The following is a 23411-nucleotide window of genomic DNA, read 5'->3' as shown; positions in this document are numbered from 1 at the left end:
GGGATCTTGGCTGTTCTTGGGTCCCCAGCTAGAGAAGGAATTCTTTTGTCTACCTGTTCTGTGGGGAGAGCTTACTATCCCCTAATATGAGCCCTGGACTTACACACTAAAGCAGAATAGAATCTGGAAAATATAAAAGCTAAAACCTGAGGCATCCCCATGGTGCCATGGTGTGAGGTGTGCTGGCCAGGGCCCTGCGTCCCTCACCCCACACAGGCTTCACTCTTGGTCAGGAAGGTCTGGGGCTAACAGGCAGTGCCCACTCACTGCTTTACTGCACTGTGCTCTATCCCAGGCTTGGCAGAGCTTAACCATCCCTGGAGCAGCTTGCCCCATGTCCTTGGGCATCTCCACACTGCAAAGCCCTCCTGGGCTGAGGGCGGCCCTGCAGGCTGCACACTGCTGGCCAAGCAAGCAGGGCAAAGCATCAGGAATGCTTGGAGAGATCCATTCAGACATTGTCTGTCTTAGTTTGTGCCATTGCCTGCTTCCAAAGCAACTGCCCCATGTAAATATTCCCCAGGAGTTTTGATGAGCTCTCTCTGTAAGTCCCATGGCTGAGCAGCAGACTTTCCTCCATGCTGGTCACCACAGCAACATCAGGGAGGACATGAGTCTCTTGCCTGAATTGCATTTTCTGAGTTAAAGCTGGTGCTGTAGGAGCTCTGGAAACACTCTGGGTCTGCTGCTGCCTCAGTCTAGCTCACTCCAATAACCTGCTCTGAAGCACATCACTTGATGTAGGCTAAACTGAGCCATATTTGTCTTAAAAAAATGATTTCACCACTACATTAGTTTAAACAATGTGAGGTTTATAAAAACACTTGAATTTTCACTTACATTAAATCACTGAAGATAGTGACCTGTACAAGGCCCTGAATATTCATTGTCATATTTTCCCTACTCATGTTAATGATACTAATTTCTCTATTCCCAATAGTAATAATTGTCTCAAATTATTTTCAAAATAAACCAGTGCAAATGCACTATTTCATTCCATATGAAGTCTCACAAGAATATATTAGGAAAAAACCTAATTTTATTACATCACAGAGATTTTATCATGGAAATAAATTACTCTGAAATAAAGCCAATTTTGTGGTGGAGTTTCTGTAATGAGCAGTTTCATTTCACATGACACTAAAATCTAAATAATAGAATTAGTTTTCCACATAGCTTAGGCAATATTTTCATTATTACAGGTAGAAAGAATGAAAAAAAATTAAATAATCTAAGTTATAGTTGTAGCAACAAGTTAACTGCTCATACAGCATAACTAAGCCAGTGTTATAGTGTTTACAAATACAGAAATCTCACTCTGAACTACCTGAACAATCAGACAAGCAGGATTATTTATGCAATACAAAGATCTGATTAGATAAGAGGTATCTAAAGACAAGGAAATAGTTGTAGTTACATAAAGCTGCTGCCTGAAACAAGCCATTACATATGTCACACTGTCACCTCAGCATCCAATACTGTGGGAAAAGAATCCAGTTTTACCTTGTTCTGCATATTTCCAACATCATCCCACAGGTATTAAACAACTTTGCTCCAGTAATTTGTCACCTGTGCCACTCCTGCAGGTGAATAAATTCCATTCATGAATTCCACACCATTTTAACCGGAGGGGGGTGGTTTGTGGGAGCCCTCATAGCCCTGGGCAGGGTCTGTGTGCCAGCACTCCAACCTCCAGCTGCTCCCCAAGGGCTACCCAGCCAGGAAAATCTTCCTTCCACCAGCTCCACAGCACTTCTTTACACAAGAAGTGTAAAGAAGTGTAAAAAGATCACATCTGATCTTTTTCTGGGGTTGGAATTACCATCCCTGATAATGAAAATACGCACAGAACCTGTCTTGGCTAATCTTTCATTTATTATTATTATTATTATTATTATTATTATTATTATTATTATTATTATTATTATATAAAATGGTGATTATATATAATAGATATAAATTGTGATTTTATATATATTTATATTTATATTTATATTTATATTTATATTTATATTTATATTTATATTTATATTTATATTTATATTTATATTTATATTTATGGTGATTTGCAGGTGCTGCTGCATGCAGCTCACCTGAGCAGGCTTTCTCCCATGGGAGTGTCAGCACAGAGAGCCCCGGGCCCGGGCTGGGGCGGGCAGGACGATGATGCTCGTTCGCCCCCAAAGCCAGGAGGCGGCTGCAGCAGCAGAGGGGATGCGGAGCGCGACCATGGTACCACACTGCCACCCTCTGCAGGAACCGAGTACCGCCCTTCTTCCAAAGGAGAAGGACCAAAGGAATTTTAATTTGCTTTCAGCGAGCAATAACCAGCCAATAAGAAAACAGGCAGAATAGGGTAAACTACAGTGACAGCTTGGGCCAACCCCCCCTATTTCATGCTGTTGTTGTACTCGAAAACTAAAATATATTAATATACTCTTGGTGGTGTTTTTCTTAAAGCTTGCTATTTTATGTGAGGGCAGTAGTTGAACTAGTTTAAATCATTTTTATTTACACAAAGTAGACAGTGTTCCATATTCAACTCCTCAAAATTTCAATTTTCTAGGCTCACAGCTACCCAATTTTTTAAAGTTGATATATATTTTAATAACTAAACTATAGAACATCTATTGCAAAGCTGTTTTCCTGAAATTCAAAAAGTTACTCTTCTCTTAAATTCTAGCTCTACAAAAAGTGATAGCTTTCTCTTTGTTTGCTTTTTTACTAAAATTCCTGGAAAGCTTTTTACTTCAGAGATAAACCTAATGCTTCTTCAAAAACATCAGCACTTTTGCTATTAAAGTTGGCAGACTTAATTCTAGGCATTGTGCAATCATACTGCCATTACAGAGCTGACAAAACCTTAACTGCTATTTCACTGTTGAAATTGAAATTACTATTTCTGCAGCTTAAAATTTGTTTTCAATCTACTTGCTTAAGGAAATAAAGTTATCTATTTGCTGATATCTATTAGCTCCCACCTATTTTTTTTAGGCATTGGAACTGGCCAAGGACCACTCCTTAATTTGCCTCAGGTTTGATAATTCTTCTCAAATATATTGAATTAACCAAATTTTCATGCAAACAGCAGTAGAAAGAGAGCATATGTTTTAGTACAGATGAGATGAGCTCCCTTTGCTCCAGAAGAAAGGCACAATCCCAAACGTTCTCTGGCCCTGAAATAGTTGGTAATTGATGATACTTCAGGCATACGAAAAAGCATCAGCCCAGACAATTTTTAGACACCAGTGATTACAGCCATGGGCCAAATAAAGGAACTATGTTCTCACAATACTGTTCCTCATAAGCAAAATATTGGACACAATTCTTATGTTCCAGCTGTTTGCTGTCAGCCCAGAGGCAAAGGTAGAAGATTTTGCCCAACTACATTGGATTTCCAGGCTTTTCCTTCAGGAATGCAGGGTCAGAGCATTCCTCTAGCCTGATAATGAAGTTGTAAAATTGCTATGTACAACTTCACTAGTCTGATCATAAAGTAACACAAATCAGACCAGGAGATCAATAATTGCATAACTTCAAGTATTAAAGGACAATTTCTAACCTAAACATCAAGAATTCAGTCTAATACATTGAAAGAACAGAAGGGAAGAATGCAGGGCAGCATCAGTGCTATAAGAACAGGAGCAAAAACAAAACAAGGAAAACTAGCATTTGGACTACTCTAAAATACACACATAGACTTTAAAAACCAGTAGGTTTATGAGTCTCTGAGCCTCAGAACTTCACATCCCAAGGACCATTTGAAAAAAGCTCTTTGCTGAGTTCATTAAAAGAGACATTGAAGATAATACATTCCTATTTCATCAATTTCTGTGTGATTTTGAATCAATGTGGCATTCAAGATCACTGCTGATGTTGAATTGCATTAACTTTTGCTAGGAGATTTCCATGTCATATATATCTATAACTTTATATATTTATCTATAACTTCTTCAACTGCCTTTGGCATTCTCTTTCTCAGATTTGTTTTTTTTTCTTCAAGTTTAATAGATCAGAAAGATTACATTACATCTTTTGAATTCAAACAACTCCCCATGCACTCCTGAAGAAAATGAAAAATGATTTGAGCATTACCACACACTTCTCACATGGTCTTTTTGCAATTTAAAACTTTTTAGCCTCCAGGACAATGTAGATAACAGTTTTTCTGTAAATTAAGGTCTGGTCTTGCACAGATTAGAATTTTACTTCTGACTTCAATAGAAACATGAAAAAATATTTTTTATGACCCACATTACAGATATGTTAATATGTGATAACTTTCTTGGCTTCTTTGGAGTATTGAGGACATGGCTATTTAGGCCTAAGCCTGGAAACCTAGTTGAATATTCTGTATTTATTTCATTCTCTTGACAATTAGTTCTGTAATCTGCAATTCCAAAGTCCAAATCACAGGCATTGAGACTCCTGACCTGCACCTATTACACAATTAGTCTGCTGAGGAGGGCCAGAACAACAGGACACCCATTTCTTTATTGGAATCTGAGATTTTTGCCGCTGCTGCTTTTCCCCAGCCCTGCCTGGACTACATTCCTGCTTACTGCAAACTACAGGAGGCTTTTAATGCTGAGTGGATTGCTTGTGTCCTCCAAAGAACAGCTGAGGCAGTCACTAAAAAATGCACACCACTAATTTCACCCAGATACTTCCAATTTCCCCCTTGTAATACTTTCAGAAAAATCCACTTAGCTTGCACTGAGTGGAAAAAATCTTCTTTTTTCCTATTAATTTTTCCTCCAAATACGACAGCCTTACAAAGAGGTATTTCCAATCAAAAATTAACGTTGTCATCACATACTTAGAATGAGTTGTAGAGATTTTAACTTCACCAGCTTATGGTGTAAATACTAATATTTCTAGATAATGATGTTCATACACAGTATATTTATAGGGCAGAAGTGGATATTGCATTTTAATTGGTTAAATTTAAGACATCATAATTTAAGTGGAATGTAAGAGGCTGTTATCCCTTGCTATTATTCTCCTTGTATAATTTTACAGTAAGTGAAAGTCTGACAAGTGCCTATTAGAAATACTTTCTCTATGCTTGCACCTAAATTGAAAATGTAAAATTAATACCAGTCAATTTTTAATTTTTTTTTAAATTTATAAGTAGCTGGTAAGCTTTAACAAATACCATTGCTACTACTGAAGCCCACATTTAGTAAAAATAGGAGTCAGATTGTGGGGTAGTGCACAGCTAGCTACAGAAACAGATTTTTTCTTAATTTCTTCAGTAAGTTTTGAAAGCAGTTAAGAGTACCTTACTAGCAGAAACCCTCCTGTGTAAGAATGCAGTGTTTAAAATTCAAGGAAGAAGCAAAATAAATTATTTCCTTTTACAAACAAAATAGATTTATTTGCTTTACAACATCTCTAAACTTTGGCTCTCTAGTGTCATGTAATATATTGATATAGAGAATAGCAGAACAAACTAAGCCATAAACAGATGTAGCCGTGTGGTACACATTCCCAGCACAACATGACTCCATTTGGGCTGGAAAAATCATCTTTTCTATCAAAGCAGAGTTTTTGTATTCTATCATCAATTAATTTAGTCTTGGTCAGATTGCACAGCAGGTAGGGCTTAGGAAACAAAACTGTGATATACAGAGCAATTAATGTATCACAGAGTTCATGATGAAAAGATAATAATTACATGCATGAACTCTGATGGTGTCTTCAGGCAAATTGAACGTGGACAGGAGAAAGTGGCATTTTTCCAAGAACCACTTCTTTGATGAGGAAATATGGGAAAGGTGCAATCACAACACAAGCTTCTCTTTGAGGAAAACAAGCCAGTCTTCTCCCATCATTTCAGGTTTATCTTTAGGACTACACAACAGCAACTCAAATTTGTTTGGCTGGGCAGTTAGAGGGAGCTTGGTGCCTCGCAGCTTTTTTGGGTCCTGCTTAAAATGGGGTTTGCCCACTACACGCAATGTTTTTTTCTTACTCTATGTAATACCCACATGTGATACTCTCACAACTCATCATTAATGTCTGTACAGCTCCTGTGGCAAGGGCATTGTCCAAACTGCTTCTTGGTGTCTCAGTAGCTCACTTCTGGAAGGCTTTTTTATTCATAGCCGAACATGGTGAAAAGCAAATGCTCCAGGTGAGTAAAAAACCCAAATCCAAATCCTATCAAACCAAGGATTTTTTAAATACTGGGAGACATCCCAACCATAGGCTTTCACATTTCCACAGTCCTACTGAAAATAAACTGGAAAATTGTATATGGTGCAGGACTAGCACAAGCCTGCCTGCTCTTGACAGTTAATCCACCTGGCCTTTTAGACATTGACAGCATCATGCAAAGAAAATCAATTACCCCAGGTAATCAAATCCACTGTCTTCCCCCCAGCTCTCTCATCCATTTAATCTAATTCTCGAGTATTGACATTATTGCAGGCATAATGGGAACAAAAGTGCTTCATTAAAGGCAGCACCTGGACATGTTCAATAGTGTAGCAAGAGCTAACAAAGCTCTGACAAATGCAGCGGGGCTGTTAAACATAAACTGACAAGTGGTACAACCAAAAATATGTGCTTCTCAAAACAACCTCCGAAGGAATGGAGGTTCCAGGTGGAGGTGCCTTGCTCCCAGGGAGGTTTCATCCTGGAGCGCTTTGCCACCCCATGGCAGGAGTGCAGGTGAGCAGTGCCTGAGCACAGCCTGAGCTGGAGATGCGCAGGTGGAAGGAGCGGCAGCGATCCCCCAGGTAACACAGCCACAGTGCTCTGCCTGACAGAGGGTAAGGCACCCCAGGTCCAACAAGAATGTGCTTTGGTCTTGGTGTGAGTAATCCTACCAGATGCCAGATGAACATTAAAATAACTCATTAAGCTTCAGTTACTTCAGTGGAAAAAGCAGCAAGCAGTGAAATAACAAAAGAAGTTCACTTGACAAGTAAAGGCTTATCAAGAGGTGAAAAAATTTTAGTCCAGTATGGGTCTAATGTAAAATAAAACCATGAAATGATTAATAATAATTTATGATGTTTTATGTGTGACTCTTGATACATGTAATGTGTGACTGGGTAACAGGATGCAAAAATAAAAGGCAACCTCAAATTTGAGCCATTTTATATGCTTATTATTTTCCACTCAAATAATCGGTAAGAGCTGCAGAGCATTGTAGCCCCCAGGTTACTGAGAATTATTACAATAAATTAAAATTTTTACAATAATTTAACTAGTCATTCAGTATAAGAAAGTAGACTTTCATGGACAAACATTTCTATTAGAAAGTAGACCTTGAATTAGAATGCTAACTGATTCATCCTCTGCTTCATGAAATTTATGGTAATCAGAAAACTTTATTTCCTGATGAATTCTAAGGGTAGAACACATTTTATGGTGTTAGTTTCATTCTTTCCATTCCATCCTCTGGGAACAGACTAATGGAATAGAATTGTTACAGTAATTCCAAATCAATACTCTACTACTAGTGGATTTTAAAAGCCCTAAACATTAGCCTCACCTGTTACCTCATTAAAATGGGGAAAAATTAAATCAATACAATAGACTAGTTGGTGTTTTCTCACTCTTTCTTTGCCTTTTGCTTAGATACATATTGTACTATTTGGTCTATTTTTCAGGTCGTCACTCAATTCTGCATTTATTCCGTACTCATTTGATTAGCATTCCAAGCATTTCCAATTACGTTAATATGTCCAAAATAATATCTAATAAGTGTGAATGTAATCAAGTTAAAAATGGGGACACTTTGATTCATGCTGCACCCCATTTCATGTATCAATTATTACTTAAGTGGTAACGCTAATGTTGGCTTATTTGTAAGGGTTGTGTGTTATTGGACAAGCAATTCAAGCATCAAAAAAAATCTCACATCCAGACTGCTGATCAGAATTTAACATACCTCCAGGAATCCCTGGAATACCAAGAGCTCAATGTGTTTTCTTTTACTCTTGGCATTACAGCTGCTGAAAGCCATTACAGATTACAGTGTTGTTTAATCAGTGCTGCAAATGTTACAACCACCCTCTGAGGTTACAAAATGTAAGGAAAATCCACTAAAAAACCCAACTTACCCAACATGGGCTCCAATACAGATGCAGAGGACTAAGTGCACAGAGGAGTTAAATAATTTCTCACTGTGGGCATCTAGATTTTTGTGTTCAAGGAGTATTCTCTACAAGCTGTTCTCTGAAACAATTTCATTACTCTCTACCAGCCTGAGGGTGGAGTCAGCTGATTTTCCCAGCTGATGAATGGCTCTATTGACAGACTCAAGCTCTGGGTTAATAACTGAGCTGTTCCCTTCTGGGAGTAGCTTAAGGCAGGACGTGGTTTGGAGCCCCAGAGGTCCCACTGCTGCAGGGGGCACACAGGGGACAAGGGCTGACTCCCTGGGTGACAGGGCAGGTTTGTGCACGGGGACAGACTCATGTCCTGAATTAGCACACCCCTTGCTGAGGCTGCAACAGCCCCAGGAGAAAATTAATAAACAGAGAACCATAGGCACTCTGAAAGATGAGGATAAGCTTTACAATAAACCAGCATAAGTTTTAGTTTTATCTTACCAGGTTGTGCTGACAGCCTTAACATTACAGGCCACAGCAATTAATTTGGAGTGTTGTCATTTACTTGCTTGTCTCCAGCAGTCACAGCCCAGGTGTTGTTTGAGGTGATCTGAAATCCCAGTGACCACTGCTGCTCAAGGGCTCTGGTAAGAAGAGGAGAATATGCCCTGTCCCAGACTTCCAAATGCATCACAGCTGCCTTAGAGCCTTGAAATGCAGACAGGTGCTGAAAAAGAAGGTCTTAAAGTGGGAATTTAATGTTCTCCAGCTGGGCACTGTGAACTGAAACAGGCAACATCACATTGATGCTTTGCATTTTCAAAATTTTCATTCTGATTAAATTATGACCTGGGAACTTGAAAAAGGTTTTAAGATGTAAATAGGAAGACTTCCCTAGAAATTTGAGGATTTCTGATATTGTGTATTAGCTAAACTTATGCCTGGAGTTCTACTGGGAATAACAATCAGCACTGTTTCTGTGCCAGTTGCTTACAGAATTTGCTTTAAAGCTGTTTTCTCAGTTATAATGCTACAATAGGCCACATGAGACCATACTTGCTTATTCTCCCACTTTCAGCTGCTCTGTAATAGAAGCAGCCAGGGACTTTTTTTTCCCACTGGGTTTCCAGCTTCTTTCTGCTTGACCGATGAATGGAGATAAACACTACACACTTTATGCAGCTAAACAGACTGTTCAAATGAGATGTGGGGGAACTGTCCCAGAGCAGGCACACTCAGCACATATTCTTGACTTTTAATTGGATCAACACTCAACATGTGCAGGAAAGAATGGCTTTTACATTTCTTTAATTTCTCCCTCCCACAGATGCAATAACAAATAAGAGCTTTAGCAATAACGATAGAAAGGCAAACAACAGTAGAGGAATCTGCTCCATTTTTTGCCATGTAGAGATGTGTTTTCCTCTCTTAGTCTGAGCCTGAGATCTTCCCATGTTCTCTAACCTGTTCCAGTGTAGTCGCAGCAGATAAGTGACATCAAATAGCCTCTTAGGGCAACATGTCTGTACCTGGCTTTAAGCTAAAGTTAAGAAAAAGGACCAAGGGTAAAGGTTTTAAACTGAAAGGAGGTAGATTCAGACTAGATAAAGATGACATTTTTATGGCATTGGTAAAACACTGTCACAGGCTGCCCAGAGAAGCTTTGGGTGCTCCATTCCTGGAAGTGTCCAAGGCCAGGCTGGATCGAGCTCTAAGCAACCTGATACAGCAGATGATGTCCTTGCCAAGGGCAGGGGGTTGGACTTAATGACCTTTTAAGGTCTTTTCCAACCAAAATAGCTCCATAATTCTGTGAAAAAGCAAACAACATATGCTTACTTCTGATATGAGCTGAGACTAGCATGCTCTAGGAAGAAAAAACAAGGCCTGCACTGCTGGAAGATACAGGGTTGAAACCTCTCAGCCTTTGACCTTCCTCAAAAGTAATAAACTCTTTAATGCCAAAAAACAGCACCAGGATTTGAAACTGAAGTGGTCAAAATCATCTTTCCCCTGCTCCACACCTTGCTCCAGCACCACCATACTTTACTACTGGTGACAGTATCAGGAAGGGTTTTGTGTGTTCCTGTTTATCCCTTTCATCAACAATATTGTTGTCACAGGAAATGATTTCTGACAGCAGATGTTAAATTCTGTCTGAAGTGGCTTTTCTTAATGCAGCCTTTGTTGGTAATCACATTCTCTTAAGTGGTTTCCCTTGTCCTGAGTTTTGTAGAACGGTATTTCCCCAGAGAAAGTGCTCCGAAAACTGCCAACAGGTCCTGAAGTAGAGGGCACACAGGAAAACAACATCTGCAAAACGACCACCTTTCCCTTCTGGAAAGACTTGAACAAAGCTACTCAAAGGCTCCAGAGCATTTCCACAGCAAATAGAGAACAAGGCTGCAAGTTTCTACCTGGGGCTGCTGGGATGTGACAATTGCAAGAAGAAAAACTGAGACAATCAGCGAGAAGTGTCAAGCAAGCTCTGTTACAGAGGTATGGCAGAAATAGAAGCCATGGGAAGCGCTGCCCCGACTTTTGTCTGTCAGGGATCCCTCCCCACTTCTCTGTCCAGCATCCTTTCCCCGGACGCGCTTGAAACTGAACAGGGGTGCGAGCGAGGTGAAGCAAAGGAATGGCAGGGAAGGGGCAGCGCTCAGAGGTTCCTGTGGGGGCTGGAGCGAGCAGCAGCAGGGCAGCATCCATCGGGAGTGCGGCATCCATCGGGAGTGCAGCATCCATCGGGAGTGCCGCCCCCCCGGCCGAGGGCGGGCTCGAACCCGCGGCGCGGCGGGGCAGAGCCGGGCCGGCTGCCAGGCTGAGGCTGCACCAGCGGCTCCTCGCGCTCCAGGTAAGGCGCGCCCGCCCCGGCTCCGCGGCTCCCTCCCAACCTCCCTCCCTCCCCATCCCTCCCCCTCCGCTCCCTCAGCTTTTATATTGCTTAAAAAAATATATATATTAGTGTTTCCTCTCTGAGGTATCATTGTGCTGCTGGATTAAAATGACTTAATCAATTAGAATAACTCAAATTTCAATTAATAAGTCAAATCGAAGATGTGCATCTCTCCCCTAAAAGGCTGCAAAACCTTGCTTTTAAAAACAGCCAGTGGCACGTGGAGAAACTTCTCCAAGAAAGATAATGCAAGAGCTAGCTCCCATTTTCCACCCCTGTTCCTCATCAAATCTGCATCTCACCTCAAATGGATATATAGATGAACAATGCACTAGTACTTAAAAAGGTGTACAAAATTTAAAGTGGATCTCATTGATTAAACCTGTTATTGAGCACTGAGTAATGAAGAAAGGGAATATTTGAATTTAATGAAAGCATTTTATTTCTCTAGGAGGCTCTTTTTTCTAAATATTAAAAAAAAAATCCTATACACACAATTTCAATGGCTATTCAAACTTTATAAACAGGATTCTGAAAGGTTGTGCTCCATCCTGAACACTCCATGTAATTCTAATAACCTGTCATAGGATAAAGCTAAAGCAGTTTTTGCTAAAGAAAAAGGAAGATCCTGCAATAGGCACACACAGATTTAACTAATCTTCCCATGTGGTAGCTGTGGAAAAGATCTGAAATATATATTTTATCGGAAAAATGCCTCTTGCTTTCAAAGTCCCTCGTGCGATTTCCTCTCAGACCAAATTGCTGATTAGTTTGAGCTCAGCTGCACCTCTCAGTTGGAATAACTCCTCTGACCTCAACCTTAGCAGGTACAAAAGCTTTCAGCTGAGCCCAGGATACTCAGCTCGGACAGCATTCACATTTTGTGCATGGCTGTACAATTAAAAGCATTATACCTTGTGATTATTATTCGCAAAAATACATAATTCTACTGAGTAATTTTAATTTTATTCATTTGTACCAGTCAATTCTGAATACAAAAGCTTAATAGATTTAAAAAAACCCAAAACTGCTCTAAAAACTGATTTTCTCCTTCCCAGTCTTTCATCCTGTTGCACTGCTCATAATGGTTAGTTTGTAAATCACCTGGTTACAGACACTTAACAATTCACTAAGGAATTTGAGTCTAAGACCTTGGATCCAAACTGAGAAGTAGATATTTGGTGACTAAGAAAAAGAAAGTTTTCTCAGGAGGGTTTCAGATATGCATAACAATAATCAAACCCAGAAAAGTCTATGATTCAAAGTCATAACTTGGATGGAAAATAAAGGGGCTCAGCTCAGGTGTATTCCTTTCCTTCTTCCACTTTGCTCCCAAACTAACAAGAATTGGCAACTGAAAAACAAAATGAATTGCAGACCAAGGGGCTATTCTCTGTCATAAATTTCAAAGGCACGTTGCACAACATTCACTGAGGAGAGAAGATGGATATGACTGACCCTGATCTGCTCCTGCAGGGCCCTGGTTTTTCCCTCAGGGGGAAAAAGGGACAGAGCGAGATGTCCCTCATTCTCCCAGGCCCAAGGCTGCATGGAGAGGAGCTGCAGGAGCATTACTTGGTCCTGGACAGTTTCTACAGTGTGAGAGTGCTCAGCAAAGCTCACAATCGTCATGGTCTGTGTGGGGAGACTTGGACCCAGGTTAATGGCTGGAAGATTCGAGATCTGCTAACTCTTATAGGAACAGTGATTTAAACTGGCACAACAAAGACAGGATCTCATTTGTCTTTCCAAATCAAGTTGTTATTTTCTTGATCTGAACCAGCATATCCTGTCCAACTTTTGGGGTTTTCAACTGTTTATCTTAATGCTATCTAGGCTGATAGTGCCTGAACAAAACCGTCTCCATTTTGCTATAGGCGATAAAACCATATTATTTATCCTGTGTAAACAGTGAAGGTTTTGGTGCTGCAGGAGGGCTGTGTCTGTCCATTGTGGGTGCCCTATAAAATGCTGGTGACCTAAAGTGCTCACCAGGCAGCTGTCAGGGCTCAGAGGGTCGATGGGAGACCACCCAAGCCATCAGTGTTTGCCACCCTACAGCTGTTTGCACCTTCCTGCACAGTCAGAACCTTCCCAAAGGTGCCTTTGAGGTTTCACCCATCAGTTGCAGCCTCTGAAGATTACCTGCCTCTCTGACCCAGCTCAAACACACTCATTCTTTAAATTGTGCACAAACTGAGGGCCTCTTGAAGCCACATGTGTGGGCTGTGAATGCTGACTGTAAACCTGCTGTGGCAGAAGGTAATCCCCACTTGTTTGTGGGAGGACCTTGGAGTGTTGACAAGCACCTTAAAATGCCAATAAAGGTCTCAGATTTGAGATTTGGATTTTGGTACAAGAGGACTCAAATATTTGCAGACTTAGGTAGAAGTCCAGCTGCCCAGATAACAGAACCAAGATGCACAGAGCAAAAAGTTTTATAAAGTCTGTGTGCACATAAACTCAACCATTAATAACACCATAAACTGCTGATTTCTTTGGGTAATTACAAATGGTAGTAATCATCAACCATGACTCAAACACCACTAATATGCCAGACTTTTGAGTGTTCAGCTATCTAAATTCATATTTAGGAACAAGGTGGAGATAAGTTACTTCGTTCTCTGCCTTTTAAAATTAGAAAATATCCTGTGGGGCACATTTTCTGTAGATTTCTCAGTAGATATAAGCAGAGCTTGTAATGAGCACTACATTTAAGCAGTCACATGAACATGTTCATTTCTTATAATCTATTCTGTGAATGTTTATTACTGCATCCATTTCTGTACACTGCTGAAACCTTTCAGTTCAGTGTTAGGCTGGTTGGGAGCAGGACATCTGGCACTTGCTCAATGAAGGCAACTCCTAGAATTGTACTGTCATCCAAAGCACCCAGTTTTTATAAATCTGAAATTAATTTTCCAGAAAAACAGTATAATGCTAACAGCATCCTTCCAGTTATTTTGCAGCTAATCCACAATATGTAGTGTATTTAAAATGCACAGAGTGAAAACAACAACAGATAAACATATAAAATAATCCTGTCATGGGTTATGTAACTTACTCTAAGGCTTTGATGTTCATGAAATTGATAATACAGGGAACTTGGTGAGAAATAAAGACCTCAATCCAGGGCACCAAATGTCTCTCATACACTTAATTATGTAAGTATTAGCAGCATACTGCTAGTCCCTACTCCTTTGGTGGCTAGAAGTACTGATACTAAGAATTTTAAGGCTGTAACAGTAGATTTGTTTGACTTTGATCCTCACCTCCCAGTGCATTTTGAGAACAGTGATTTTACGTATAAACTCACTGAGTTGTTGTTTATGTAGTCTGAAATCATGCTATGGTCATTTTTTAAAAAATGTATTTGTCATGCTGATTTGTTTGGGATAATTTTAAAGACTCTCATGTAATGCTTATACCTATATGCTTCATATACCTATGAAGTTTCAATTACAGCTCATTTTGCTATACCAGAGAAGCAGTTTTCATTTTTGGTGAATCTTAAATTCATTCTACTTATTTAACAGTATGAGCTTCTGTTGCTGAAAAATATCTTTGACAAAAACATCTCAGGGTACAGAACCTGAGAAGATGCTTTCAGACTGGAGTAACTTCCCAAGTTTTTCATTGAGAAAATGACACTTCTCTTGCCTGGCACACATAACAACTATTGATCAGAAGATCATAGCATAACTGCACTCCAGTGTTTCACTTTGAACTATTGGCAGACACAGCAGCAATAGAGGCCTAAGAGCCCTTCAATTGCTGACATAACACTGTCATAACAGATGGCCCTGTGCTGCCTGTCTGCAGAGAAAACACGACAGGACAGCTTCTTTCTATGGGCCAAGTACATCCAACTCTGATTACTTGCCCAGGGAGACTTGCATGGTTTCGCCCATGGTAGGCAAGCTCAGATGTGCCCAGGGTTTAAAAACAAGCTAGCTGGTGTGCCAAAAGCCAGTTGTCAGCCACATAATATAATAGGATGCAGACATATGCATTTGTCCCCTTTCATCAGTCAATTCCCCAGTTAGACCTGGAGTTTTGATCCCACTGGGTTTTATTCCTTCTTTTTAATTTGCTGCATTAAAACAAAAAAAACTTCTTGATACTTTTCACTCAAGCTGCAATCTCTGCAGTATTTAATACTGACATGAAAAATTTGAATGTGTGAAAATTTTGCATTTCTTTCTCTTTCAGGGAGTGTTAGGAAGTACCATGAAAGTGCAGCCATTATAGGCAAACATGCAGATTAACCCAAAGACAGATATCATGGGTATCAGATACAACTTTATTATATTTAAAGTGCTTTGTCAGTGACTACTGCCAGTCTGTTGTATGCAGTTGACTTTTCCAAGCTGTGATGGTTTTGGCTGAAGTAATGTAAATTTTCTTCAGAGTGGCTGGAATGGGGCTATGTTTTGGATTTGTGCTGCAAATACAAGTATTGGTATTTCAGAGATGTTTTAGTTACTGCTGAGCTGAGCTTGCACAGGGTCAAGGCCTTTTGTGCTTCTTCTATCATGCCACCAGTGAGGAGGCTGGTGCTGCAAGAGAAACTGGAGGGGGCACAGCTGACCCCAGGGATTCATGTCCTCTACTTCCAAATCTTACCTTGTGACTGCCTTCCATATACCCTCTCCCTTTCTCCCATGGAGTCCTCAGTGTTTCCAGCTTCCCATCATTTCCCCTCCAACTCGTTCATTTTGATCTAACAAACAGGGTGAAGTCAAGAGCAGATAAGCTCACAGGTTACTTTGCAGTTCCAGTAGACAATGCAAGCAGAGAATCCAGAGCAGGGGAGGCAGCTTTACTTCTCTGGCACTCTGGGTGAATATCCCTCCCAAGTTTCTCTCTGCCTTTCACCCAAGCACTTAAAGACACTGTCATTCAACAGTTTGGATGTGGAAGAAAAATGCAACTGTAATGCTAATTCAGTTTACACTCTAAACCCCACCATCTGCTTTTTATTTTAAGATAATTCTACATGCAGTTTTAGATGCCTGCAGTAACAGCCATGGGAATTCAGGCATATGGCCACTACCATATGACAAAGTGTATTGTCTAATAACTTCTAGTCTTTCTCATGCATCCACTTGTGCATAAGGTACTCAAAATAATGGGCATCTTATCCTTTAATTCATTCACACAAAATTCACTTCCAGTGAAATATTTGGATATTTCTACTACCTCTGCCAGCTGTCTGCCTCAACCCATTTCAGCCTCAAAGGTTTGTGAAACTTGCATAATTTACTTTTCCTGTCATGCTGAAGATAATAAATAACTGAATTCCCATAAGAAATGTCAAAACATTGGATGACATTTTACAGTCTTAATCTGATCTGAATAAAAGTAGAAAAATGTTGTCTCATCATATGAGAATCTGGGGCAGATTTGTTACCTTCACCTCAATTAAATATTTAGAACAAGATGTGTCAATATATGCACAATAATCTGGACAGCATGCAGTCTGTCTAGTTAAACCAAATGGCTCAATATTCTATGCAGAAAAGAGGCTATGCTTATTTTTCTAGTGTGAGAGAAAAATATTATGGGTTTGGCTGAACTAGAGTTAAATACCAGTAGTTCCGTACATACATGCATGCAGGAAGGAACCTTGCTGTGAATGTGTAGCCTTTGATAAAGAAATGTGTGACAGGAAAGGTCCAGATGTGCAGACATGCCAAGAGGAGGCTCTTCAGCAGAGCAAACCAAGCCCCCTAAGAAAGGGGCAGCAGGGAGAACGTGTGCGTGCCTGCAAGCATGTACGCACATGCAGCAGAGATTTATATCCAACTTAAGTATTATCTGTGAAACAGCTTAGGGCTCCAGCAGTTACCCGGTTCTGTCCCTTGGCTAGCTGCAGTGTCCCTCTGCAGTGAGGGCAAGCCAGCTGACATGGCAATTGGATCTCTTGACTCGTGTTTCTTGCACAGAGGTAAGAGATCTTCTCCCTTCTGTTACCTCCATGCTCTCTTTTCCCGAGCATACAAAAGTAATCCATGTACCATAGGATGGATTTGACCTATGATTTGTGAAAGACCAAAATTCTCCACGCCACCCTCCCATAAAATTGCTACCGTGGACATTGGTTAAGGACTGAAGGTAAATCAGTTGCTTTAGAAAGAAATGAGTAATAAGCTCACTCCTTTTCATCTTCAGTACTGTAAAAATGAAACCCAAACAAGTACAGAAATATCCATAGGTTTCCTTAATCTCTTTATAAAGGATCTTCAGTCGTATTAGGAGCTCATAGTAGCAATTCAAAAGCTAAATATAAAAGCAGCTTTTTGAAGTACTTATAAAGTCAGTAAGAGGCTTTTTATTTTTAGCATATTTTCCTGTGAGATAAAGATAATGAATGTAGAAAGCATCCAAACCCAAAATGAGATACGCAAAAGAGATCCCACGATCTGCACCAGGAGTGCTACAGAATCAGCGCGGAGAGAGCAATGTTCTGACAACACCATCTGCTCATTTGTGCTGTTTTTTCCTATTACCAGCTCTCTTAATGTCTCATGCATGATTTTCTGGGGAAGTCAGGAGGAGTGTATGATTTATTTTGACATTAATATTTACCAGGCTGGTGTATGCTTAAAGTAGCCAAGATGCTGAGAATGTTTGCTTGTTTAAAAAGCCATTGAAATGGTTTTCCTTTTTCTTTGGAGACATTAACAAGTTATTTTGTCACTTCACTGTTACATAAAAGTCATATCCCATTTGCATGACATTAATTTAGGTAAATACCACAAGTTTTGCTCTTACTGGAGCTGTAGACTGAAAGAAAAATTACTTTGGTTTTCAAAAAGCTTTCTGGCATTTTACATTGGTCACTAAAGAACAGTGAAACAAAGTTTCAGGCTGTGAAACTTGAAGTTATTTATATTAGCAGTTTAGTGGGAAATTGAAGTGCAAGATTCTCCTGCAAAACTCATGCTGGACACTGAAAGTGTTATGTTTGATTGCTCCTTCGTGAAACCTAAAAAAGATATTTCATTTGCGTTTATTAACATTTAACAATTGTCTTACAGATTCTGGATAAGTAGCATTCCTGACATGTAGGGGTTTTTTAGAGTTTTGAAGCAAGTCTTACAAATAAGGTTTGTGTACTCTGCTGAAATACAGGAAAAGTGCACACAGTCTGTGCATTTCAGATCTGTTGCATGACTGCATTACACTATGGATTGATACTCTTTTCATCCAGAAATGGATTACAGAGCTGACAGATTTCTTAAAATAACCATTATGGATGTGAATCATACTGACAAAAGCAAAGAAATCCCATTCAGAAAAGACATCTTGCCTCAGCCAAACATTCTCATGAATGTGGATGGCTATATATGACTTATATACAAAGGATTTTTTAAATTGCTAGGCATAGAAGCCTAAAATTTCATTTTTTCTCATTAACAAAAAGATGACCAAAGTTACATATCAGTGGTATTGATGCTATGCATGTACCATAGAGATTGCTCTTAAATAGCTCTGTCTTCTAAGATGGGGTCATGTATTGTCCCTTAAGAAGGGACACTGATATGCCAGAGATGCACTCACAAGCATGAGGGTGCACAGGATTACATTATTTTTCACAGCAATTACCTTTCCTAATATTTAAAGGACAGAGGCAAAAATGAAAGAGCTGTAGTATAATGGAATGGAGCTTCTTTTGGTTAGTTAAATTAATCCTGATGCCAACTCTTTTTTTAAGTTTTGAGATTTTAAAAAAATTGATGTAGATATTTAGTAATACACTAGAAGAAGCTATTCAAGATACAATATCTTTAGTGTTTAAAACCTTTGGAAAAATTCATGTATTAGGAATGCATATGTGCTGTAAAACATTAACTCTGCACCTTTTGTTTTTTTAGGAGCTACAAGAACTTCTGAAAGAATTTGTGACAATGTGCAGTCTTTGCTGCAGTTTCAGAGCCCTTTTTCTATTGCTGTTCTGTAGGTAAGAAGTATTTGCTAAAAAGATTATTTCTTCAATATATTATTATATCAGTTGGTTTATAATCAACTTACTTACAACTAGAGACATATTTGACAAGGTAACAAAGTAAAATCTTCTTGGCATTTGAATCTTGCCTCTTACAAAAATTAAAGAACCTGGGTATTAACAGAAACACAGGACTGAGCTTCATGAATCTCAGCTGCCTTGACAGATTTTTTTTTTTAATTGGAAAGATTGATGAGGGAGAAAAAGAATGGAATTTATGAAGCATATGAACCCTCAAATAAAGGATTACTGAGTAACAAAGTGAGTATTGTATCAGGTTTGCTTAACAAATTAAGATGGGCACACAGACTTTGCCTGGAGCATAGTGCCTTGCCCTAGGACAGAAGCTCACAGTCCACCTAGATTTACTGCAAGCTTGAGATAGTAAAATCATCACTGTGCACTAAAATGAGAGTATCTTAAAAAGAAATATCTATTTTAAAAATTGTTTTTTTATTCTCTGTTATGAAATTGTAAAGTCTGTAGGAAATCTGAGTTGCCTTATGCTGGAAAGTGAAAATTATCCCCTCTGGCTACACATGGCACTTCTAACAGTGCAGCTGCCATGACAGAAAAATATAGAGATGGAGCACTTAAAATATATTCCTTCTATAAAAAGGGGCAAAAATATTCTTTAAGTAATTCGAATAAGAAAATGTAAGCATGGACAGGTTAAACATTCTCATCACTACTTTCATCAGAAGTATTTAAAGTCTGTGAGCCAATTCTTTATCTAGAATTGCCTAACCTACTTCATCTCACAGTAGATTCCTCAGGGTAAGATTCTATCTGAGCTTTAACTCAGGTGGGTGTGCAAACACTCATTTAGATAAAGCTTTCTCTTAGTAGTGTGAAAAGGTGGAACAATCCCCAGAAAATAAGTTTAAAGCATCAACTTCCTCCACCTTCCCCATTCCTATAGAGGGGTCTTTGTGCAAAACATGCACTTGCTCTAATTCCACCTTCTTCCCTCATCAGCTGTGACTTGCCATGCTATAATAGTGGGTGGCTCATGGCTTAGCCATAATAAAACAATGCTAAAAGACCAACAACTTCAGAAGCACCTAAATTAAAAGGAGGCAAAATTCCCCCAGGAGCTCAGCCTGTGGCACACATTTCATTAGTATCAGACAGGCTTTGTGAATCCTCCTGCAGCTTCATGAGGCTGTGAGTGTGCAGAAGCACGGGGGGTTCATTCCTGAGTTCATCCATGGGGGTGAGGGCACACACAGCACCTGTGACAGTGCCTGGGTACAAGGGCACAGCACTGAGCTGTGTGTCTGTTGTACCCAAATCCAGACACAGCTCTGGCCCGGGGTTATCTCACACACAAGATGATGCTTGGGTTCAAAAATGCATTTTTCCAGTGCACAGATCAGGAGGGGTTTGTGAAAGTGCTGTTTAGGACAAAAACTGTCCTGCTTGACACTGAAACAGAGAAATATTTCTAAACAAAACCCAAGGGCTGAGGTGCACCCAAAGCAAGGACCATGATTTTTTGCCAAGTGGTCCCTTAGATATTCCACTTGGAAAAGCTCTGCCTAACATGTGAAGAGAGCTTTTTTTTTACTGAATAATTTACAGTCAGTAATGGTATGGGGTTGTTTTTTCCCTTTCTATCTCTCACTGCCTGAATGACACCTCTTCACTTCACTTAACATTAAATTGCATTACAATCACAACATGGCCCCCTTTTTACTATTAAAATCTGTTGCCTGGATGACTTCTTTCCCATTTTTTTTTAAAGTAGTAATAAAAAAATTGAGGCAAACTGATCATTTTCAGGAATCAGCTTAAATGAATGAATGCTATTTGGTCTGAAGAAGGGTTCCCATTTGTTTCAGATAGGGTGTTTTTAACATAAAGAATGCTAGCCTAGGTTTATGGAGTCAGAATTCTATGAAATGTTCATTTTTTTTTTTGCTTGAGCTCAAAAGCATTTATGGTATTTCACTGTTTGTTCTTGTGCCTGGTAACATGATGCTAATTTCAACCTCACCATTTAACCTAAAAAAGAATGGTGACAGTACTGTCCATTTCAAAGCAGAGAATTAATCAGTGATGTGGATTTTGCTACAGTTTATCTGCAAAGACCATAAACCTCCATATCATTGAGCAAAGGTATGAAACCACAAATAACTACTTTATTTGCATCTGTAAGCCCTTCGCCTGTCAGTGAATTGCCTGCAAAAAAGCTTTTTTATTCTTGTTTTCCTGGGGGGAGTGTTTCAGAAGCTTGTTCAAACTGTATCTGGCATTTTGTTTATCTTCTTCCAGTTCTAAGGTGTTTCTGTCTCTTTCATGATACATATCTTCTGACAAAAAATAGCCAGAGAAAATATTCTCATACATGTGTCTAGACTGCACTTATGCCTAAATAAATGATATATACTACTGTTTAGGGCAAATGTTCCTTTTTTCCCTTCCAGTTACCCCATTCTGTTAAGACACGGACTTGAAAGTACCTTAAATAAGAAACAGTTGTTGTACCTTTCAAGTTTAGCCAAACTCATGAAAATTGTCAGTTTTTGAGCTCAAGAATGACTTAGAAAAATAAATAAATAAAAATCTGCTTTTATAAAAGCAACCAGAGGGCATTGAACCTCTGAGTTAAAGCATTTATTATGCATTGACAGCCCAGAACAGGCAGATAGTCTCAGCTGAAAAATAATTATATACTCAGTTTTTTTTCTGTAAAAGCCTGTTCACACCACAGTTGCTGGAGCACCTGTTGCAAGGCAATTCCAGGCTCAAAGGCATGCCAAGGCATTTCACATACATTAAGAAAATGGAGGAACTTAAACAGCTTCCCTTAACTATGAAACATAAATATAGCAACACAAATATTGGTTAAAGGAGAAGCTTAGGTGCAGTGATGAGAAGGTGCAGATGGAGGAGTGGAATGAGTCTCAGATTTTTCCTTTGTGAGTGTGTGCAGCTGTGAGCTCACTGTGCCTGAGCTGGGAATGGAGCACGTGGATCAAAGAGCGCTGTAAAGGAACAGGGCACCATCCCTTAAAACTCAGAAACCCCAGACTGCTTAGGCCACAGAACCTCTGTAGGTTCCTTACCTCTCACCACTGACCACCTGCCTCTGAGTGTCCCAAAGTCAGCAGGTTGGTGACAGCTTTGGTTTAACAGCTCACACTCACATTTAGGAGGCCCCAGGTTCCTTTCACTCACTGGCTTGCTGTGCTAGGACTTCTCTAAGGTTTTATGGCCAAACTGCACACAGGGGACCATGCCTCTTCAATTCACAGCCTCAATTACAGCACTACAGCTTTACCAGGCTTACTTAGCCATAAATCTCAAAAGGCCAGTGATACGAGGCTACACATCATGTGTTAATGAGGAAAATTATGAATTATCACAGGTCATTTAAAGGAAGGACTTCCATAAAATTTTTAAAGATATATTTTGGAAAATAGAGTTAATGATAATGAACCAGGCCCCTCTGCAATTGCAGATTGACTGGCAGAATAATGATATACCCTAACAGTAGAAAAGAAACAAGTTTTCCTTTAACATTTCACAACGTGTAAAACTTATTCAAGAACAATCCAGTAAAGCTGTGAAATTAAGCTCATGCAGCTCACTGAACACTTAGCTAAAATTTATATGTAAATTACAAAAGGAGAGATATCTAGTCCAAGAACAGTATTTAAGAAATTAATTACAGTCAAATGCATTTCCAATTTTAACACCTCTATGCAACATAAAACTGGCCTTCTTATTTATAGTTACATCTCAATTTAACATGACTGTTTGTTTCTTTAGGAAAAAACTTATAGGAGTAACTTCCCTTATTTCAGTACTGGCATTTCTCAAGGGTATACTTAAGTAACAACATCATTCTTTGGCAATATAGAAATAAAAAACAGGGAAAAAATAAAGGAAAAAAATGAAAACATTAAAATAGCTAAGATATTTGTGTTATAAGGCAGCTAATGAGAAACAGCTATTTCTGTGGCAATAGGATCTGGTGAATAAAAAATTATACAGCAATAGCAGTTTTCAAGCCAGTGGACACCACATTTAAAACCACAGTGTGATTTGGCCACGTGCACTCAGTGAGATCATCTTAGCATGTAAGCTTTTCCAGTTTAAGATGCTGGATTATTCCTGGTGTCTCAGTGTCCTGACAAAACAACTCAAGCTTTCTCGGAAACAGCAAAATTAAAATGAAAATATCAAGCTTTGGAAAGCTCCAAGAGACCCAAAAATACAATGCAGAAGAGAAAGCAGAGTTCTCAGGAGCAGCTCCAGAAAGAACCAACACTAAGAAATTCAGTGAAGATTTAGCACTATAAGGGAAGACCACAAAACACTGGTAGCCCCTTACCTAATGGTCGATGCTTAGATTCTTCTCTCTAGGAGCAAATTCCTGCAGCTCTTGCACCTCCTGTTGGAGAGCTGGTCATTTTTAGGGGCCAGT

At 39.4% G+C, this 23411-nt stretch overlaps 2 protein-coding genes across 3 annotated transcripts in view; one reads left to right on the top strand and one right to left on the bottom strand.

Annotated features, from left to right (window-relative positions):
• Positions 1-8200, bottom strand: part of ENTPD1 (ectonucleoside triphosphate diphosphohydrolase 1) — a 50598-nt gene extending 42398 nt beyond the window's left edge. The window contains exon 1 of one of the 2 annotated variants that reach the window (XM_074545053.1): positions 8079-8200. Coding sequence is in view for 1 of the 2 variants with exons in the window: in XM_074545052.1 (XP_074401153.1) it covers positions 8079-8085 (7 nt within the window). In the remaining variant the exon portion in view is untranslated. The remainder of the gene's footprint in view (positions 1-8078) is intronic. The other variant, XM_074545052.1, reaches the window with a different exon arrangement.
• Positions 8201-10526: 2326 nt separating this feature from the next.
• The window catches only part of LOC102065381 (gamma-aminobutyric acid receptor subunit pi), a 47241-nt gene continuing 34356 nt past the window's right edge, over positions 10527-23411 (top strand). The window contains exons 1-2 of the mRNA XM_014275331.3: positions 10527-10923; positions 18846-18931. Of these exons, the coding sequence (XP_014130806.2) occupies positions 10708-10923; positions 18846-18931 (302 nt within the window). The 5' untranslated portion in view covers positions 10527-10707. The remainder of the gene's footprint in view (positions 10924-18845; positions 18932-23411) is intronic.

This window comes from Zonotrichia albicollis, chromosome 7 (assembly GCF_047830755.1).
Source record: "Zonotrichia albicollis isolate bZonAlb1 chromosome 7, bZonAlb1.hap1, whole genome shotgun sequence".
In the NCBI taxonomy this organism is placed as follows: Eukaryota; Metazoa; Chordata; class Aves; order Passeriformes; family Passerellidae; genus Zonotrichia; species Zonotrichia albicollis.
This window is presented reverse-complemented; position numbering and strand designations above follow the sequence as displayed.